The sequence below is a fragment of the Thecamonas trahens genome (assembly GCF_000142905.1).
Source record: "Thecamonas trahens ATCC 50062 unplaced genomic scaffold supercont1.6, whole genome shotgun sequence".
Taxonomy (NCBI): domain Eukaryota; order Apusomonadida; family Apusomonadidae; genus Thecamonas; species Thecamonas trahens.
Window position 1 is genome coordinate 532,937 of NW_013657674.1, and position 14,310 is coordinate 547,246.

Here is a 14,310-nt window from a genome sequence, read left to right on the forward strand (position 1 = left end):
CTATTGAGTCGCCGAGCCTGCCGCCGAGTCTGCCGCCGCGGCCGACGCCGACGCTGCCGACGCCTCGCTCGACGCGCTGACCAAGGCGTACAAGGACCTTGGCGCCGCCGCCAAGTACATCCACCAGCGCTACCGCGAGGTCAAGGATGGCGTTGCCGACAACGCCACGGCCAAGAACATCTGGGCCGACAACTCGGACCCCATCAAGCACTCGGCCAAGGCCGCCAAGGCCGTCGCCGGCCACCGCGACGAGCCCATCGACTTTGGCTCGGCGCCCTTTGCAGACAAGACCCTCGAGGTGACCAAGGCCGCCAAGGAATGGGCAGAGTCGGTGCGCAAGATTTACTCGCAGGCCGGCGACCATGCCTCGGCCCTCAAGGCCGGGGCGAAGGCCCTTCACTCGTCCGCCCGCAAGCTCGGTAGCGCTGCCGCCGACTTTAACGCCTCGGACGCCGCCTCGGTCGAGCTCGTCACCACCCATGCCAACGCCGTTGCCGCCAACCTCAAGACCCTCATGGACGCCGAAGCCGACTGGCTCCTCTCCATGTAACCACCTTCCTGTGTGTAAACACCGTACTTGAGCCTGCTCTGCCAGCAGCCGCTCCTCCTCAGCATCTGTCTCTGCCTCCCGCATGGCCGACGTCCACGTTGTCCTCACCGGTGCTCGCCGTTGTGAGCAGCAGCTTGCTGGACACGATGGCATTCTCCAAGGTGAGATAGTGGTGGACAACAAGGCCGTGCAAGTTATTGCCAAGCCGCTCCATGCCCGCGAGGCCGCGTTCTATGCTCATCTCACGGGCCCATCTCCTCCGGCCGACCTTGCTCGCTTTGTCCCGGACTGCTTTGCCGCCGGCCCGGTGACGGTCGCCATGGCCAGCGGTGAGACGACGACAACCGAGCTGCTCGTCGTGGCTGACCTCCGCGGCGAGCTGGGCGGCCGGTATGCGCTTGCTGATTGCAAACTCGGCTTTCGTGAAGCAGCGCCGTTGGCCGTAACCTCGGCCGAGAAGACCGCCATCCAGACAGCCAAAGCGCTTGGCACCACATCGGCGACGCTGGGCGTTCGCCTGCTCGGCCTGCACGCTCCGCGACTCGACGGCTCGTGGGTCACTCGCGACAAGGCGTACGGAAGGTCGCTCGACTCGCCGGCAAGCTTGTCGGCCGCACTCGCCGGCGATCTGCTCGGCTCGGCGTCGGCGGGGCAGCTGAAGCAGATTCGGAGCCGGATTGGCGATCTCCGGGATGCACTTGCCTCCACACACTCGGTCAAGCTCTTCTCAGCCTCAATCCTCATCGGGTATGCGCCTGGCGGCTGCGCCGATGACGTCACCGTCGCGTTGGTCGACTTTGCCAACTCACTCTGTGGCGTCACTGCCGACGACAGCTCGCTCGGCGTCGACCATGACTCGGTTGACGCGCTCGGCGCCGTTCTCGACACCATTGACGCGGCACGGCACGGGTACACCATCGGGCGGGCACCTGTAGATGCCGATGCCGCCGCGCTGGCTGCCCTCGTCAATGACGTCTACGTGGTCGCCGAGCGCGGGCTGTGGCAGCAAGGTTTCCAGCGGACCACCGCTGTCGAGATAGAGGGTCTCATCCGTGGCGACAAGCCAGAGACCCAGGTACTGATGGCGGTAGGAAATGCGAGCGCACGGCCGATTCTCGGCATTATCGCTGTCTCGCGAGTCGACTATGATGGCGACAGAGTCGGCGAGTTTGGTATGCTCGCGGTGGCGCCGGCGGCGCGGTCGGCCGGTCTCGGGCGCGCGCTCATTGACGCCGCCGAAGCTCATGCTGCGGCCACCTGGGGTGTCAGCACCATGATGCTCGAGCTGCTCACTCCGCGCAACTTTGTCATGCCTGACAAGGTCAAGCTAACCAAGTGGTACACGGCGCTCGGATATACGCCGTGTGCGCCAATGCCGTTTGAGGACAAGCTCCCGCAGCTGGTTCCGTTCCTCGACACGGAAGTCGACTTTACCGTCTTTCTCAAGCAGCTGAGCGGAGAGACATGACTTGAGGCAGCGTTGCTTCCGAGTGTCGGGGGCATTATGCTGGTGGTGGACTAAACCGATGGCAGAGGGCGGCGGCAAGACCGGCGCCGTCGCCGCGATGGCTCTCGGCGAGCGGCCCGAGGCTGTCTCTGAGCTCGAGATTGAACTCGCCCGCCACAGCATGTACCAGCGCAGACCGCAGCGCGTCCTTCAGCGGACGACCAGCAGCGGCAACGGCAGCCGTAGCGGCAGGCTCTGCAGCGACCAGATCGTCGAGTGAAGCGACGGCGAGTCCAGGGTCGTTGATGCCACACGGGACGATGGCGCCGAATGCGTTGTCAAGCTGGCCGTCTGAGTTGTCGACGTTGAGCGCAAAGCCGTGCATCGAGACGTGTTTTGAGAATGAGACGCCAATGGCAGCAATCTTGCGACCGCCGACCCAGACGCCCGGATGATCGGCGTTGCGCCCGGCCACGATGCCAGTCACCGAGGCGGTGGCGTCCATAACCACTTGCTCGAGCGCATGCATGAAGCACTTGGCCGAGCCGCCGTGCTGGCGGAGATCGACCAGCAGGTAGCCCACTAGCTGACCGGGACCATGGTAGGTGATCTGGCCACCACGGCGGATGCGGACCACATTCGCCGGCTTACCCGTCGCCGCCGCCACCATCTCTTCCGAGAGCTCAGTCTTCCGTGATCGGACGCCAAGGGTGTAGACCGGGCTATGCTCGAGCAGCAGCATCTTGCCCATCTCACCACGCCATACCGCGGCACGCATCGCATCTTGCACCGCCAGCGTTGGCTCATACGGCATCGGCGTCTGGCCATCGATCGCAAACAGCTCGCCGACCATCGTCTCTTGCGCCCGACACGGCCGCAAGCTTCGCCCACAGGCCAACCCGCCACTCGCCAGCCCAGACACGGCCCGCCCACTTGCCGCCCACCTCCATCCTCCGCCCACCATACATGGTGTAACCATCCGCCGTACACTCCTCAGCATGGGTGGATGACTGGTTCGAGTGGTGTGTCAGCGCCACCCGAGGCAGAGGCCGAGGCTGACGACGTCGCCACTGAACTTGAGCACTTTGAGCGCTTCGTTCGGTTGCGATCCGCAGACAACGATGACCGAGGCGGATTCAGGTGATCCCCCCCCCCCCCCTCACACATTCTCCCCTCTGGCCCATCTCCAACCCGGCATCAGCAGCCCGATCGAACCCCGCTGCCGGCTATCGACCTGCTCATCAGCTGCGACGGTATCGGCAAGTTGCACAGCCTATCTACCATCAACCCAGAACCCGGGCATCGATCGATGGATCGATGGATCGATGGATCGATGGATCGATGGGATGCTCTTGTCATACATGGCCTCCCTGCCAGCCCTCTCCCCTCTCCTCCTCTCCTCCCACGTCCGCCTTCTTCTCCCAAGCCCGCTTTGTGGCCGCCACCCGCCGCCACTTTAGGCGAGAGAGCGCGGTCGACAGCGACGACTCCACGAGGCCACACCTCACACTGGGCAACAAGCAGGAATGGCGGATACGAGCAACAGCTATGATGCCAAGTGCAAGCAGTGTGGGTGCATGCTGCTGGCGGCGGGCGACGGGAGTCTGACTCGGCTCGAGACGACCTTGCCCGATGCCGAGGCCGAGGACGGCGTGGTGGCGGTGGCGAACGGCGTTCGTCTGGATGATGTCATGGGCTTCTTCAACATCGGTGTCTCAAACACCCTCACACAAGCTCACGGAGTTGATGACCATGATCCGCCTGTCTCTCGCTTCCTTGTCTGCCCGGACTGCCCCACTCCCGTCGCAAAGATCGTCGGCTTTATCGTCGCTGAGGCTGATCATGCCGCCAAGGGCTGCTGGATCTTTGAGGAGCGCATTGCTGGACCCTCGGCGGAGCCCACAGCCTCGGCCGAGTCCACAGCCTCGGCTGATCCCTAAGCTGCCGATCCATCGTCGTAGCCCTCTGGAAACAGCTGCTGTCGTGCAGAACTCTCTCGTGAGACTGCACACTCTCTGCCGTCCACATCAGCGCAGGCTGCGCAAGTCATCTCCTCTTGTAGTGCCACCCCAAACTCTGGCCGATCACATCTCCTTTTCCCCCATCTCCCATGCGACACTCTGCTCTGAACGCCGCCGGTTCGTCGCTGTTCGCCCTCCCCCCCTTTTTGCGGCGCGGCCTTTTTTTGTGCCATTCGCCGGCGAAACTCAGCCGATGCGACCGCGATACCTCTCCTCGCCCCTTTAGTGCGGGTCCGCTGTACACCACCACAGCCACACTCTTCACCCCCCTCCGCCCTTCCCCACATCTCCCCCTTAGCTACCCCCTCCCTCCCTCCCCCATTTTCTTGCGGGAAATTCCAACTTCCTGCTTGCTCTAGCCCACCTCCGAGTTGTCCGGTGTTCCGTCTGTAGTGTGATGGCAAGCCACCGCTTCAGTCGGCCGCCCTCGGTAGCGTCCGCTGGCGGCATGCCTGGCGGTGGACTTGGGCCGCAACGACGCCCAAGCCTTTCAAATACACCCCGTTCGTTCTCGGCATCATCGCCAAGCCCTCTTTTGTTTGGGCAAAATCTAGGTGCTGGCTTTGGAGTGGGAGCTGGTTCGCAAACGTCGGCAAGTCTGGGCCGGACAGTCGGAAATACCTCTGCGTTTGCTTCCCTCTCGGCAGAAGCCTTCTCCCTCCTCGATTTTGACGAGACCCACCCTATGGAAAGCTCGATTATGATTGAGCCTGCTTCGCTCGGCAGCATGAGTCTTGACGACGTCGACATGTCGCTTGGTGACGACTCGACGGACGGATCGTCGCTCACGGCGCTCTCGGCGTTCGGCTCGTTTGACTGGAGCGACATCGCTGTGCTCGACGAACTTGGCTCGGGCGAGCTTGGCACGGTCCTCAGCATTGAGTACCAGGCCACGCCGTACGCGGTCAAGCTCCTCGAGCCGGGGGTGTCGGCCGGCGATGTGGCCAACAGCATGCTCCCGCTCTTCTCGCTCTCGCACCCGAACATCTTGCGATTCTTCGGGGCGACGACCAACGGCGACGGTCGGGTCGGCATCGTGACCGAGCTCGCCGGCGGGGGCTCGCTCGCCGATTTGCTCAGCGTTCCAGCGCGCGTGCCGCAGCTAGACGAGCGCATGACTATGATGTACCACGTCACCCGCGCCCTGCACTACCTCCACTCCGAGTCGGTCCTCCACTACGACATCAAGCCGGCCAACATCTTCATCACCACCTCTGGCGAGGTTCGCCTAGGCGAATTTGGTTTTGCCTCGGTTGCCGAGCACGCGCGGCAAATTTCGCCGAGATACTGCGCGCCCGAGGTGCTCCTCGCCGATGACGTTGCCGCCGGGGACGAGGCCTCGGACGTCTACGCGCTCGGCGCAACCATTATCGAGGTCCTCACGCTCGCCTCGGTGTTTGACGGCGACGCGACTGCCGCCCGCATTGCCGAGCCGCACACCCGCATCTCGGACGATGTCGTCACTCGCTTTGTGGAGCTCAACCTCCCAGAGAGTCTCGAGGAGGCTGTGCTGAATGCTCTTGAGCCCGACCCGCTTCTCCGGCCGCCGGTCACCCGGATGCTCTCGGTCCTCCGCTCCGCCGACGCTCTGTTGCGGCGGCAGAGTTCGCTCGTCAATCCCTGGGCCTCCGGCCCTGGCCGTAGCGGGCAAGCAAGCCCTGAAGCCCTGCTCCATGATCTCGAGCAGTTGTGGGACGAGGTGCGCCTCACCGAGGAACCGGGCACCCTAGCGTCGGCACTTCCCAAGCTTATCGGCCTTGTCGGGATCCTTGTTCGCGCCCTCATTCTGCTCAAGCCGAGGACTGTGCTTCTGCGGGTGTTCGAGGGCGTGCTCGATGAGATCATTGGCCGAATCCTCCTGTTCAACCTCTCGCGCCACGGCCGCGAGCTCGGCAAAGTGGCGTGCTCACTGCTGGAGATGCTCGGCAGCCTTCTCTGTGACGTTGTTGTTCCGACCGAGGCCGAGACTGTGCTCGGCGGTGGGGAGATGAACTTGTCGCTCGGCACCCATTTTCTCGCCCGCGCGCTGCGCCTCCTCGTCAGCCCTGGTGGGGTGTACGACGGAGGCGCTGAGCTGCCGCGCAGCCGGGAAGAGCTTGCCGCGTTCGAGGCCACGTTGTATGTGGTCCATGGCGCACACGTGCTCTGTTTGCTCGAGGCTCGCGCCCGCCGGCTCCGCGACACGGCGCCTGACGTTGACAGCGGTGTCGGCAAGGACACTGCTGTGGCTCCTCTGCCAGAAACAATGGCCGTCTGCAAGCTTGTCATCTCACATCAGATTGCTGCTCTCCGCCTCATGGACGAAGCGCTCGACGCCGTCCCTGCCCGCGTCCGAATGGCCGAAGTTCGGACGGCCTCGCTCTGGCAATGGCCGCACACCAAGACCGCGCTCGCGCTGATCCACGGCGCCTTTCGCGCGTACTGCGTCGTCCCACGGGCGCCGGCCGCGCTCGACGCCGAGCTGGCCAGCCTCCGCCGCGAGCTGGCCCCGGTTGCTACGCGGACGGCATCGGCGTCGCGGGCCATTGTGCCGCGCGCCCTCCAGTTTGCGCTTCGGCTTGTCCAGTTTGGCCAGACCTCGATGGCGCTCCGCACGGCCCACATGGTCTCGCGCTTCCTCTTTCGCCCGGAGCAGATCGATCGGTTTACCGTGACAGAGCGCAAGCTCGTCAAGCGGCTCTACAGCGCGCTGGCGCAAGCCGATACCGAGGACGACGCCCTCCGCGCGCTCGTGAGGGTTCTCGGCCTCCTCCGCCGCAGGCGGTACCGCGCGGCCGCCATCTCACTCGCCCTTGCCGACTATTGTGCGTCGGCACGGTGGGCGCAGTACGCGCGCCGACTGGCCTTTGTGCGGCGGCGGGTGTTTGGCGAGGCAGCGCAGACTGGCTACAGCCAATTTGCCGAGCTCGAGCCAAGCGTCGACGCGCCGTTCAAGACGCTCGCCGACCGCATTGGCGAGCTTCTTGGCTACACCGTCCCGGTAGGCTCGAATGACGCGGCACTTGTGCCAGGGTCGCAGGCCGCAACCCGGACGTCGCTGCTCTCGGCGCTCATGTCGATTCTCATCGCTGACATTCTGCAGGATATTGTGCGTATGCTCGGCTCGCCGCCAGTCGAGTACGCTGTGTTGGGCCTCGGGTCGCTCGCCCGCGGCGAGCTTTGTCCGTACTCGGACCTCGACATGGTGGTTGTGGTCCGCGAGTCGTCGCCAGCTGCAAGTGCATACTTTACATCGCTCGCCGAGGTTCTTGATCTCATGGTCACCGCCCTTGGCGAGTCGCCTGTCGACATGGGCAACGGCATCTCCTCGCCGGTTGTCCACGGCTTCCGCATGGACGAGGGTCCGTTCTCGGGCTCCAACACGTTTGTCCTCACACCGGAGGCACTCGCCCAGCGCCAGCGCGAGGCCATGACGGACCTCCGTGCCGGACACGACGTCGATCCCGAGACGTTTGGCTTGCGGACCGCCGCCTACCTCTCAGGCTCCAAGTCGCTGTACTTTGAGTATGCCAACGCTGTCCGCACTGTCCTCGACGAGTCTGTCGTGGCCACCCAGCAGTTTGCGATTCTTAACCTGGTGGCCAACCTGAAGGCCTTTACCCCCGATGGCCTCGCGGCGTCGTTTGCTCCCGACTCTGATAGGAGCGCGGTCATTGACGTCAAGAGCGCACTCTGTCGGCTTGTCTCGTGTCTCCTCGACGGCCTGGCACTTTTCTTCCGCATTCCCGATGCCAACACCTACGCCCGCATCGAAAAGCTCATGGAGGAGAAGCACATCCACACTGACCTTGGCATCACTCTCTCGTACGCCATCGAGTGGATTTTCAACTTTCGGTCGTCTATCCACAATCGGATCGGGCACGAGTCTGACTCGGTGGTGAGGGCCAACGCGCCGACGCTCAATCCGTCAGTGAGCGGGAGAGCCAGTCGCGCTGTCGGGCGCAAGTCGGGCGCGCCCCTCGAGATGGACCCCGTCGACGACGAGGAGCTCGCCGCCCTAACCCGCTGCGTCATCGAGCCGCTCCACGCCCTTGTCGCCGCGCACTGTATTCGGCACATCGACCTCATCCCACCTGCGCTTGCAGAGCGCTATCTCGTCATGCTGCCGCACGTGAGCAGCGTGCCAAACGCATCGCCAGCATCGCCGCTCAACTCACCGCTCCCGCTGCACGCAGCGCGGTGGAACCACTTGCTCCTTCTTTGCTCGCGGACCGTTCCGGCGCCGTATCCGGAGACCGCGCTGGCCGCTCTGCCGCCGAGCGCCGACACGCTTCGGCGCGGTACGTTCTGGATGACCTCGTCGGTGTCTTCTGTTCCGGTCTGTGGTGTGCTCAAGCTGTCACTCGCACAGGCGCTCGTCGAGCGTGCACCTGCCGTAGCACTCGGCAGCAGCACAACGGCCATCCAGCTCGGCCCGTTGTTCTTTGTCGAGCTTGACTCGTGCGAGCAGCCCGAGCTGCCGAACTTGTCCATGCAGCTGGCTGCCGCCGCTCTGCCTCAGATTCTCTTCCACGGTGCGGTCCAGCGAGTTGAGGCTGCCATCGTGTGGGAGGAGGCGACGTCGCAGTTCTCGACATGGCTTGTCTGTGAGGCCTTTCAAGTTGCTAGCCCGCTCGGTGGCAAGCCTCCGCCGGAGCCGCCGGAGCTCGATGGCGTTTTCGGTGCGGCTGGAAGCCGGGCGAGCATCGGCCTGCGCAGCTCTGATGACCAGATTATGGAGGCGTCGACCTCGCCCACAATGGGCGAGGCTGTTGAGGATGCCGGCATGATGGCTGCCACGGCGTCGCTGGCGGCTGGTGGCAGCTCGTCTAGTCTCGCCAGGTTGCCTTCCGAGGCTGTAGATGATGCCGACCTGGAGCTCGAGTCTCTCGATGAGGCTTGCATGGCCAGCGGCAGCGGAAATGTGTCTGAGACCGTGGATGACGCCGAGACCGTGGACGATGCTGGCGATGGGATCTCGGCGAGGGCTAGGGTGCGGCGCGAGTCGCGGCTGAGCTTCTCTGGCTCGATCAAGATGGTGGCCAACGGGGCTCAGACCGATGTGGTCGAGGCACAGCGATGGGCGCCTGACTCTCTCTCTGCACAAGAGCACACTCGGCACCTCCTTGTCTCGCTCCTGACAGCGTGCTCGGGCTTTGGTCTGGACGACTATGTGTGGACAAGCGACGGCCGGCTGATGTGGACGCTGGCTCGGTGGCCGGTCTTTACGCGCGCGCAGCCTGCAATCAGCGGCGGCAGCGCGCATCCTGCGTACCTCCCGCTCCTCTCGAATGGACTGGCACTCGTGCTCACGGCTGAGCATGCTGACGGGCCGATTGACTTGCTCACTATCCAGGACCTGCTCCGGCTGCCAGCAAGTGAGCTGATCGAGATGTGGCTGAAAATGGCTGCAAGCGTCGCGAGTCAGGTCCGGCTTCTAGTCGGCATTTGTACCCATGTGAGCGTGCTGCCGCCAGCGAGTATCCGGACTTTGCAGCGCGGGACAATCGCTCAAAAAGCGAGCGAGGCTGTGAGCTGGATGCTGATTGTGCTCGACCAGATCAAGCGTCTGCTACACGCTCAACCGCTGCGGCTGACCAAGCTGCAGCTTTTGACCTCTGTCATCCCACCATTCCAGCATGTGGCTACCTTTGTACGGCTGATGCAGCGGCTCCATCCGCGAGGCCTTGACCTGCGCTTTGTCCACACTGCGCTCAGGCACGCGCTGGTGACTCACCCGTCGGCGCTAGTGACTGGCGTCGGACTCGACACGGTCGTTACTGATCTCCCGACCGACCACTCCAAGATCGCGACTGTGTTGACCAAGGAGCGTGCGCCGCTAGGTCACGATGTGACGGTCTTTGTCGGGTTTATGCAGTCGACGCTAGCGACACTGACTCGAGGACAGATTGGCGAAGCCATGGATGGCTTTCTCGCCGCGATCTTCTGCAACGCTCGGCTCGGCGGGTTTGATGGCGGGAAAAGCGATGCTGTGGTGAATCCGCAGTCGCTCACGCCACAAAGCTCGCGGCTGCGGGCAAACACGGCCAGCATTAATGCGGTCTCGAGCCAGTGCCCGGTGGAGCAGCACGCACGCGACCGGACGTTCTCGCTGTTTGGAGGAAGCGAGGCTCGAACGGTGCGAATGCGCGGCGCTACGGTGATCGGTGATGAGCTGAGCATCAAGGTCGGAGCGAGTCGCATACCGACACGGACACGTACCCATCAGAAGTCGACGAGCCGCCTGAGAGGGAGACAGAGACGACGCTCGAGTTTCGCCAGATCGGCGCGGTGCTGGGCAAGGCACTAGCGGCAGATGCTGTGCTCCGCGTGGCTCTGGTTGAATTGGTAGCGTCGCTGGCGCAGCCGGTCACCGACGAACTCATGGTGCTACTCGCTGGCGTGCTTGGTGCCGAGTCTCGGCTCTCATCGTTGGCCCTGCTCGGCATTCCGGAGACGCCGTCGCGTCTCTTTGCGCTTCTTGGCGAAAAGAGCCGACGGCAAGCGATGATGGCCAAGCTGCGGCGGGCGTCGAGCAGTTCCTCTCTGCTGCATGGGCTCTGTTTGGCATCGGGCTCGCTGCCGCGCAACTCGCTTGTCCGGGCGCTGTCGTCGGATGCCAATGCTATGGCGCTGACGACGGTGACCCTGGTAGGAGTGAGCTCGCTTACTAGCTTTGCCAAGTCTGGAGTGACGCGGACGGCGGTCGTCCCGCTCTGCCTCCCGGCATTGCGAACACTCGAGCTCGCGTGGTGTCCGCAGCTGGAGTGCGTGGCGATTGATGCTCCGGGTCTGCTGGTGGTCTCGCTCGCCTCGCTCACGCGTCTGCGGGTGATGCGGCTGGATGAGGCGAAGCCTCAGACGGTGCTGGATCTGAGTAAGTGGCGGACAATGTCAGACACGCGACTGGTGCAGGTGCTTGCCGGGCTGCCGCCGCTGACGGTCGAATTGGACTCGCGGTCACAGATAAGCCGGCCAATCCGTGAGGCTGTTACCGCGGGTACGCTTGGAAAGGTGCTCACGGTCGAGGTGTTGAGCGGTGCGGAGGAAGAGGAAGAGTTTATGTTCCTGTCACCCTCTGCGTTCGTCGGAACTGATCTCGACGCGCTGGGCGAGATGCACACGTTGCTGTGGCAGATGTTCAGCTGTGGGCGGGCGTCGGCAACATGGTACGCCGAAGGTGGCTCGATGTCGCGGACGAGCGAGCCAGGATGGAGTGCGCCGGCGGACTGTCAGCCGGCGCCGAGCGGCGGGCCACTGGGCGACGTCGCCCGGGTGGTCGAGTGGCTGGATGAGACGCGCGGGCTGATGACGCCTCAACGTGCGGTACAGCTTGTGTCGCGGCACGTGCTGCCTGGGCTGGCGCGGACTGAGCTACTTCTCCGACAGGATCTTGCGGTCTTTGTGGTGCTTGTGGAGTTCTCAGAACGGATCCGGCGGCTGCACGTGACAAACCAGGTTCTACTCGACAAGGCTGGATTTCTGCGGATGCTGACGAGCTTGCAGGATCGGCGGTCTTGGGTGACGGACGTGGTGCTTTGCAATGTCGAAGTAAGCGAGTCGTTGATGACAGAGCTGGCGCCTGTTCTCTGCCACTCGTCGGCGCACTCGCTCAACTGCATGCGGGTGAAAGTGAGCGAGGGCGCGGTCCGGCAGCTAGGCGAGGCGCTGATGGCGGCGGACAGTACGCTTTTGAACATGCAGATGGTGGCTTGTGAGCTGACCGACGACCATGCGCAGTGGCTGGTACCGGTTCTCCATGCGGCGGAGTCGCCGCTCGAAGTCCTCTCACTAGTCGACAACAAGTTGACGCCACAGTGGCTGATGCCGGGCGATGACAAAAGCGTCGGTCTGGGCTCAGCGCTGCAGTCACTCGATCTGAGCTTTACGCCGGGTGTGCTACGGCTGCCGCGTAAGCGGCGTAAGGCACTGACCGGCAAGTTTGCGTCGACACTTGCAAGCTTGATGCGGAAGCTCACGGTCTTGCACCTCACCGAGTGCGGAGTGACTGACGATGACGTCGAGGTCCTGGTCACTGCGGCAAAGCAGGCCGAGTGCCCGCTTGTCCGGCTCGAGCTCGGGCGCAACGCTATCAAGTCGCGCGGCGCTGTGCTCGTGGCTCAGTTGATTGCGCGACCAGGCTCTCTGCTCTCGCAAGTCGAGCTCTCGCGAAACCCTATTGGGCCCAAGGGCGCGGCAGCTGTGGCAAGAGCGTTAACATCGCCGCATGCGGTGGTGACCTGGCTTGGCCTACGGGGCTGTGGGATCAAGGACGCCGGGTTCAGCAGTGTATTCAATGCAGTGGGTCAGGCCGGGCTGCGAATGACGGTTCTCGACGTGGGCGAGAATATGCTGTCGTCGCGTAAGCGCGACAAGTCGTGCGACGCGCTCATCCACATGCTGGAGGCCAAGTCGTCGCCGTGCGTCACGTCGCTCTTCCTCGACTCGATTGGAGTGTCGGACCTGGCGCTCTCGTCGCTGACCAACGTGCTGAGCCTCGGCAAGAACCAGCTGGTGGAGCTCTCGCTGGCCGGCAACAAGCTGACCGAGCGGTCCATGCGGAGCGTGTGCATCCTGTTGCGGTCTCCGACAAGCTTCATCATGAAGCTGGACGTGTCGCGGTGCTCGCTGACGGATGCGAGTCTGGGATGGATCAACGAGGCGCTGCATCACGAGAACTTCAAGCTGAGCTACCTCGCGGTCGGCGGTAACGACTTGAGTCGGGCTGGGCTGCTCGACTGGAGCGCTGACTGGCGCAGGCCGCCAGCAGGCGATCTGATCATCGACCTGGGCGCAGTTCGCGATACTTCGCTACCGTCGAACGCGGCGACGACCAAGCTTTTGTCGTCTGTGGGCGACATTGCGCCTGGTGCGACGTCGTGGATGACGGTGGATCCTGTGGCGGAGTCGCAACTGCGGTCGTCCGCGTCGTCATCATCGGAGGGGCTTTCAGCCATCGACTCTGAAGAAGTCGGTATTGTTGCGCGACTGCGGAGCCGCGGCGCAGCGCTCGGCATTGTGGTGTGGGACGCAGCAACGGCTCGGGTAGCCGTATCGGGAACTTCGGCGATGTCGCGACCGTAATTGGCTGTAGTGCAGCCATTTTAAACGATACTGCTACCACGCCGGACTCCACTATTGGGCCGGATTGATGACATGGCGGTGGCTGCGTCGTTGGTGCTCGAGGAGCTCGAGCGTTGGTCTGCAATGCGAGTGACAATGATCTTGGAGTTGTCATTGGAATCGGCTTCATCCGAGTCGCTGACATGTACGGGTATGACCGACGAGCGGCGATGAGAGTGAGGGGCGCCTCCCACGACAAGAACTCCCGCCTCCGCGGCAGCCACCGAGTGGATGGCCTTTTCGTACGCACGGCGAGAACCGAAGCGAAAGTGGACAGGCGTCTTGAGCGACGACGGGTAAAAGTAGTAGATGATACCCACACTGACCGAAGCGATGGCGGCGAGCGAGGCGAGGGCATCGAAAATGTCGAACACAATGGTCTCAGTCCTTACAATCTCGTCGAGATCCCACGAGAACTGGTCGATGGTGATGCCGAAAGAGGCGTTGGTGTAGCTCCGCAGAGTTGGCGACGGCTCTTGCTCAAACGAGCGGATGACGGTGGCGGAGAGAGGGAAGCTGGTGATGGCATTCTGATGGAGCCTCTGTATGGTTGACATGCCGATGTGCAAGAAGGCCGTGCCGTGCGTCGGCAGCGGGAGCGGCTTAAAGGCCGCTAGTGTTGTCGAAGAAGCGAGTTCCTGGTCGGCGGAACGGATCATGGCATACACAGCGGTCGTGCCACATCTGGCCTTGTCGTTGAAGCACAACTGAGTCGAGCCGCGGATCGAGAACGAGAAGGTCGGATTGGTGGCGCTAGGGAAGACGTCTGCAAGCGGATAATCGATGCAGGAAAAGCCAAAATACGTGTAGGCCACTTCGTTGCACGGAACAGACGTGGGAACAAAGGCGACGAGCGGCGTGCCATCGGGAGCTGACTCGCCAGTAGGCATGTACAAGTTCTTCTCGCATATTCCGGCCACCATTGGATCGAGCGGATTGAGCGAGCATGTGGTAAGGAAAGTTCCGTCTGGAGCCTTGGTGCGGGAACGGAAGGATGCGGTTGTCACCGGCCGATCGCGAGCCTCGACCAATTTGCGGCCATTGATGACCATATTGAACACGTTGCCAGCAAAGGCAAGTAGCACAATAGCGACAAAGAGGACTCGCTCCCACCCGTTCATCCACTTGAGCAGCATGGCGTTGGACAAGATGTTGAATAGAGGGAAGGCTTGATTGTAGGCGCGAGTAGG

The 14,310-nt window shown here is 63.2% G+C and overlaps 6 protein-coding genes across 6 annotated transcripts in view; 4 read left to right on the forward strand and 2 right to left on the reverse strand.

The window, feature by feature from the left end:
* AMSG_01675 (uncharacterized protein) overlaps positions 1-583 on the forward strand; it is a gene marked incomplete at its 5' end in the record, with an annotated part of 1,798 nt that extends 1,215 nt beyond the window's left edge. Inside the window, one exon of the mRNA XM_013906267.1 lies at positions 9-583. Within this exon, the coding sequence (XP_013761721.1) occupies positions 9-550 (542 nt within the window). The 3' untranslated portion in view covers positions 551-583. The remainder of the gene's footprint in view (positions 1-8) is intronic.
* Positions 584-632: 49 nt separating this feature from the next.
* AMSG_01676 (uncharacterized protein) lies at positions 633-2,083 on the forward strand (the record flags this gene model as incomplete). The annotated part of the gene is made up of 1 exon (XM_013906268.1): positions 633-2,083. The coding sequence occupies one exon, from the start codon at positions 633-635 to the stop codon at positions 2,016-2,018; it is 1,386 nt and encodes a 461-aa protein (XP_013761722.1). The 3' UTR covers positions 2,019-2,083.
* AMSG_01677 (octanoyltransferase) lies at positions 1,984-2,852 on the reverse strand (the record flags this gene model as incomplete). Its single annotated transcript, XM_013906269.1, has 1 exon — positions 1,984-2,852. A coding segment is annotated over one exon (800 nt), but the record flags the coding sequence as incomplete, so codon positions are not given.
* A 671-nt stretch (positions 2,853-3,523) lies between these two features.
* On the forward strand, positions 3,524-4,090 carry AMSG_01678 (uncharacterized protein; the record flags this gene model as incomplete). The annotated part of the gene is made up of 1 exon (XM_013906270.1): positions 3,524-4,090. One exon carries the CDS (start codon positions 3,524-3,526, stop codon positions 3,935-3,937), a length of 414 nt encoding a protein of 137 aa, XP_013761724.1. The 3' UTR covers positions 3,938-4,090.
* Positions 4,091-4,745: 655 nt separating this feature from the next.
* AMSG_01679 (serine/threonine protein kinase) lies at positions 4,746-13,121 on the forward strand (the record flags this gene model as incomplete). Its single annotated transcript, XM_013906271.1, has 2 exons — positions 4,746-10,215; positions 10,257-13,121. 2 exons carry the CDS (start codon positions 4,746-4,748, stop codon positions 13,079-13,081), a joined length of 8,295 nt encoding a protein of 2,764 aa, XP_013761725.1. The 3' UTR covers positions 13,082-13,121.
* Positions 13,115-14,256, reverse strand: AMSG_01680 (uncharacterized protein; the record flags this gene model as incomplete). The annotated part of the gene is made up of 2 exons (XM_013906272.1): positions 13,115-13,127; positions 13,154-14,256. 2 exons carry the CDS (start codon positions 14,254-14,256, stop codon positions 13,115-13,117), a joined length of 1,116 nt encoding a protein of 371 aa, XP_013761726.1.
* Between the last annotated feature and the right edge of the window lie 54 nt (positions 14,257-14,310).